General features: G+C 44.6%; 1 protein-coding gene across 1 annotated transcript in view; it reads right to left on the reverse strand.

The window, feature by feature from the left end:
• Positions 1-4,474, reverse strand: part of LOC103269164 (ATPase family AAA domain-containing protein 2B-like) — a gene marked incomplete at its 3' end in the record, with an annotated part of 64,201 nt that extends 59,727 nt beyond the window's left edge. Inside the window, exon 1 of the mRNA XM_008066746.1 lies at positions 3,915-4,474. Within this exon, the coding sequence (XP_008064937.1) occupies positions 3,915-4,130 (216 nt within the window). The remainder of the gene's footprint in view (positions 1-3,914) is intronic.
• Between the last annotated feature and the right edge of the window lie 985 nt (positions 4,475-5,459).

A 5,459-nucleotide genomic window follows, 5' to 3' on the forward strand; every position in this document is an offset into this window, starting at 1 on the left:
AACCAAAAAAAAAAAAAAAAAAAAAAATTGTAGGCACAGAGGCAATCTACAGAATGGGAGAATAAAATGTAAACCATATATCTGAGAAGCAGTTAATTTCCGAAACATGCATATTATAGGAAAAAAACAAGATAAAAAAACATGGGCAAAGCAGGAGTTCGAGCTGTAGTGAGCTATGATTATGCCATGGAACTCCAGCTTGGAGGGGGAGGGGAAGAGGGATCAAAGGTCCTGAGTACACATTTTTCAGGTATATGAAAAGGGGCTCAACTTCACTGATCATCAAGAAATTGCAAATCAAAAGCACAATGAGATATCACCTCACACTTGCCAGGATGAGACAAAAAATGTTGGTGGGGGGACGATGTGGAGAAAAGGGAACCCTGGTATAGTCAGTGGAAATGTAAAATAGTGCAGGCCACTATGGAAAACAGTATGGAGGTTCCTCACAAAGTTAAAACTAGAACTACCATACAATCCAGCAATTCCAGTTCTGAGATAAACACTCAGAAGTGGGATCACTTCAGGATTTCAAGACGACATCTGAAATCTCATGTTCACTGTGGCATTATTAATAATAGCTAAGTAATGGAAACAACCTCAATGTCCAACAGATGAATGGGTAAAGAAAATGTGTTGTGTATGTGTGTGTGCATAGTCGAATATTATTAAGTCTTTAAAAAGAAGGAAATCCTGCCATTTGCAATAACACAGATGGACCTGGAGGACATTATACTAAGTGTAAGAAGCCAGTCACAGAAAGACAAATACTGTATGATCTCACTTATATGTGGAGTCTAAAATAATCAAACTCATAGAAGCAGAGAGAAGGGTGATTACCAGGTGCTGGAAAGAGGATTGAGGAGGCAATGGTCAATCTCTAGCAACAAAATTTCACTTACACCAAACAGGTAAGTTCTGGAGACATACTGTATAGCAATTCACCTACACCTAAGAACACTGTATGGTATACTTAACATTTTCTAAAGGCATATGTTTTATATTAAATGTTCTTATCACAAAAATAATACCAATAATACAGTAAGAGGGAAACTGGGAGTGAAGGGTAGATATGTCTGGCCTTGGTGGTGGTGCTGGTTTCACAAGTGTATACTTATCCCCAAACTCATTGAGTTGTATACGTTAAGAACAGCCATTTATATGTCAAAAAATAATAAAAATAAAAGCTTTTTTTTTTAGATTGGAAAATATGGTTTATTCAGAAAGTAAATTAGAGAGAAAGAAGAGATTCACCTCCACAAGGTAGGAGAGGGGCCAAAGCTTAGGAAACACGTCCTGGCCAGTGCTCAACAAAAACAATGGCCAAAAATAAAAGCTTTAATAGTGGGGGGGAAAAAGAAAATATTCCAACAACCTGCAGAATATATCCTATGTTTATCCCCCATCCTACATATTCACTACTTGGGAAAAAGGCAAACTATTGGAAAAGCTCCTAGTGCCATGGTTTTTTAAAGCAAATGAAATGTCTCTAGACATAGTGAATGAAAAAAAGTCTAAAAACAGAGGGGAAAGAAGAAAAAAGTCAGTATCAAGTATGGTTAAGCACAAAAGCAGAAAAGGCGGAAACTCTTCAATTACGTATCTTACAAAGAGGAATACATTTCTTCCTACAAAAATAAGGGTCTTCTCAAGAAATACCGTGGGCAATCCCATTTCCCATCTAGTAAGTCTTCACAGATACTAGCAAATTTCTGTTATAGACTCCATGGACACAGAAGGTACATTTAAGTAAATCAGAAAAGGTGAATGAATCAGACATGCTAAATTCCCATAAAACTGGAGAGGAAGACCTAACTAGACTCAAATCAATCCACTTCAGAAATATACAGCAAAGAAATATACAACCAGCTTCATAAAGTTAATAAATTCAGAATTATAATTTATCCTCTTCTAAAGGTCCTGTCATTACATAAGAATAGTACGGCTCTAAAATCTCTCAGAGAAAGCAATTAGATCATTCCATCATCTACTAGAGCCATAACATAAACCTTCCTAAAACTGAAAAACAAATATTTCAAAGTAAATATTCAGCAGCCTGTTATCTGTGGTCTTTTAAGACATTTTAAAAGGGTCTCTCAAACAAAATTTAATTAGTACTCTTCTAGAAAACGCTCTAATATCTTTCACTCTTCTAGCAATTTAAAAGCTACCAAATGTCAATTTCCTCATTATATTATTGATTCCTTGCCTTTTAACATCTCCATAACAGCTGCTTGACAAATTACCTCACCTTATTCCTCAGGGGGTAAGGACAGCATGATATCCATGAACTCAAAAATGGGACCACAAGCTGATTGCTGATAAATGAGCTAATTGCTCCAGAAGAGTTAGACACTGCTCTAATAGACTAGTCATTCATAGCATAATACAATTAGACGTTTATACGCTAAATATTCTATCTGTCCTTAGTGTAGACCTTTTCTTACATTTACTTTCATCTTAAAATACGCGATAGCATCAGAAAGCCAAGAAGCATATACATGTTTGGCATAGTTTATACAGAAAGCCTAGTCTATAGGATACACATTCTGAACAGTTTGCACAACTTTCAGATTTAATTTTATTTCAACCTAAGAGATCTGTAAGCCCCCAAAACAGTATATTAAACAGGGCAGTTCTAAAAGTAATTTTTCAGACTTTTAGCAAATAAAAGCCAAGAAGATTTTCAAAGATACAATACAAACATATTTCAGGCTAGTATGGTACAATATATCTGTTGTATTTGCCTAGATCCTTCTGCTGGGTGTTAAAACAATATGAGACAAAAAACACACACAAACCACAAGCTTGTAGACCCTATAGAAAATAAAATACTGCTTTCTCCCCTAAGAATAACAAGAATGTGAACTTTAAGGAGCATTTTTAACGAACAGCATTTTTCAGCCAAGTTACTTAGCAAGTTAACCTTTCTAGACAGAAGCAATACACTCTTCTCTGAATTCAGAAGCTATTTCATAGTAACACAAACCTAGCGATTTCTTTAAAATAAATATCTGTGCTTAGTTTTACACTGTAGGTAATAAAATTTCAAGTTCTTTCCCTTTTTTAAAAAAATTATCACCCGCGTCTTCCAATGTCATTTTGCAATTAATTTTATGACAACGATGGTGTCAATTCATCTTATGTAATATATTATCATAACAAAAATGTAGACATCCACGAAACTATATAATTGTGGGATGATAGTGCTGACTGCCCAAAAACATTCGACTTGTTTCTTTCGACATCCTCTTTTTGTGACCTAAAAGTTCTGATCCCTACGAGAATCTGTTAGCTAGCTGGGTGATCCTCCAGCTACAATACTATGTTTGATCTCTCCTGCCTGGAGAGGCGACAGCTTGATTTTGTTTTTAAAGTTGGTAAGTCAGAGCAGCTACAAACTTTTTTCAGCATCCCTGCCCGGCTGCCAACTGGAGCTCTGTTCACTTCCTCACCAACTTGAACCACCCCCAAACTGAGAGTAAGCAGGAGTTAGACAGCGGCAGTAACTGACACACTTGTAAGAAGGGTTTGACACCGCAGAAAACTTTCACTTCTCCCATCCTTCCACCCAAGGAGGGACTCCGGTCCTTCGCTCTTGCCTCCCCTAGAATTCCCCTCTGAGGCAGGACAAGGACACGGAAAGCAGATAGTTCGAATGCTCCCGAAAGGGACCCCACAGCCTTCTCTCCTGGGCTCCAATGCTGTTCTTTACACAAAAGAGCCAGCAAAAGCAAAAGGGTTCGAGTCGCGGCCCCTCTACCGGGTGCCATCCTTCACCTCGCCCGCAGACCCCGTCTCAGCAGCCCGAGCGGTCTCCACTGGAGGTTTCCTGCCCCCAACCCGGCCAGACAAAGCCCCGGCGGCCGGGCCGGCACTTCCAAGCCTGCGGACTCGGGCCGCCGCGCTCTTACCCTGGCCTCGTCCAGAGCGACGCCGGCGCCACCGCTTCCCCCGGCCTTGGCGGCGGGGCAGCTGGCAGCGCGGGTCTTGGAGGAGCGGGTCCGAGAGGAGATGAAATGGCTGCTGCCTCCGGTCGCCCCAGGCTCTGCTCCGGCCCCAGGCCCAGGCCCGGGCCCAGGAGACTTGGATCCGAGGAGGCGCAGAGAGCTCTTCCGGGTGTTCACCATGGTCCAGCCCGGGGGACGGAGTCCACGCCGCGCCCGGGAGAGCCGAGGGAGGCCGGCTCGCCGGTCGGGCAGTCAGGGCCAGTGCAGCCGAGCCGGGCGGGGAGAGACGAGCCGGCCCGCACTCTGCGCAGCGCAGACGAGGCCAGGAGAGAGCAGGGTCGAGGAAGGGAAGTGGGCGCGAGAAGGCAGGGAGCCGGAGGCGGGAGCAGCGCTGCAGGCCAACAGCACAGACCCTCCGCCGGCTTCGCCCTCCTCAGCGGGAGCCGAGCGGAGCCGCCATGTCTACCCCTTTCTCTCTCGTTCTCGCTCTCGAGCTCCGTGCGTCAGGGCTCCAGCGCCGCAGGGCCAACGGGACCGCTTCCGGCCGCAGCCGCGGCGGGGCGCTGCAAGGCAGCCCAGACACCCCTTCCCGGCTTTTCCTTCACTCCTCCCGGCCTCCAGCGGCCCCGCCCCCGGCGCGGCGTCAGTGCTCGGCGGCCACCGGAGCGACGCTCTGGGCTGTGTCAGCTCTATGGTTTTCCCGGTCTCCCGGCCGCCTAGGCTGGGGGGATGGGAAAAGCCAGGCAGAGCTGGACGAGTGCGGGCTTGGGGCTTGGTTCTGGAGCCCTCACTCTAACCAGGCCCGAATACCGCAGACACCCCCATCTAGATGGCCTGGATGGAGCAAGGAACGCTGGCGAAGGCGCGGGGTGCAAAGGGGGACGGTGAGGAGGGCGCGGGGGTCTGAACAGGAGTCCCAGAGCTACCCAAGGCAAGACAACTTGAGTCGCACATTTTCACTTTACAAACGAGAATGACAACTGTGATAAAATAGATCTTTGCGGTATCTGGAACAGAGTAAGCCTAAGAAGAAAAAAACCACACTAGAACCCTGCGTCTTGAAACAAAGCGAGGCAGGATCGTTTCCTATAACCTTAGCCAGATCTAAGGCGGAGTCAAAGAATGAATTTCGAGAGCCCCTTTACCCCCCCACCCCCACTCACTGCGGAAGAATTAGAAATAGGAAAAGCTGAACCCAAAGATAGAAAATGTGTAACTTAATTTCCAAAGGAAAAAAATTAAGCTACACAATATGAAAAGTCCTGCTATAAAGTAGGAATCATGTTCATTTCAAAAATTCACGGTACATTAGAAATAGAACCTACTAAGAATTCGGCAGAAGTTTATTAAACTTTTTTAAACTAAGAAAAACTGAAGAATTGGGCAGGACATGGTGGCTCATGCCTGATATCCCAGTGTTTTGAGAGGCCCAGAGAGAAGGATCACTTGAGACCAGAAGCTGAAGACCATCCTAGGCAACATAGCAAAACCCAGTATCTAACCCCCCCA

The sequence above is a fragment of the Carlito syrichta genome, unplaced genomic scaffold (genome assembly GCF_000164805.1).
Source record: "Carlito syrichta isolate Samal-C Ts95f unplaced genomic scaffold, Tarsius_syrichta-2.0.1 Scaffold309094, whole genome shotgun sequence".
NCBI lineage: Eukaryota > Metazoa > Chordata > Mammalia > Primates > Tarsiidae > Carlito > Carlito syrichta.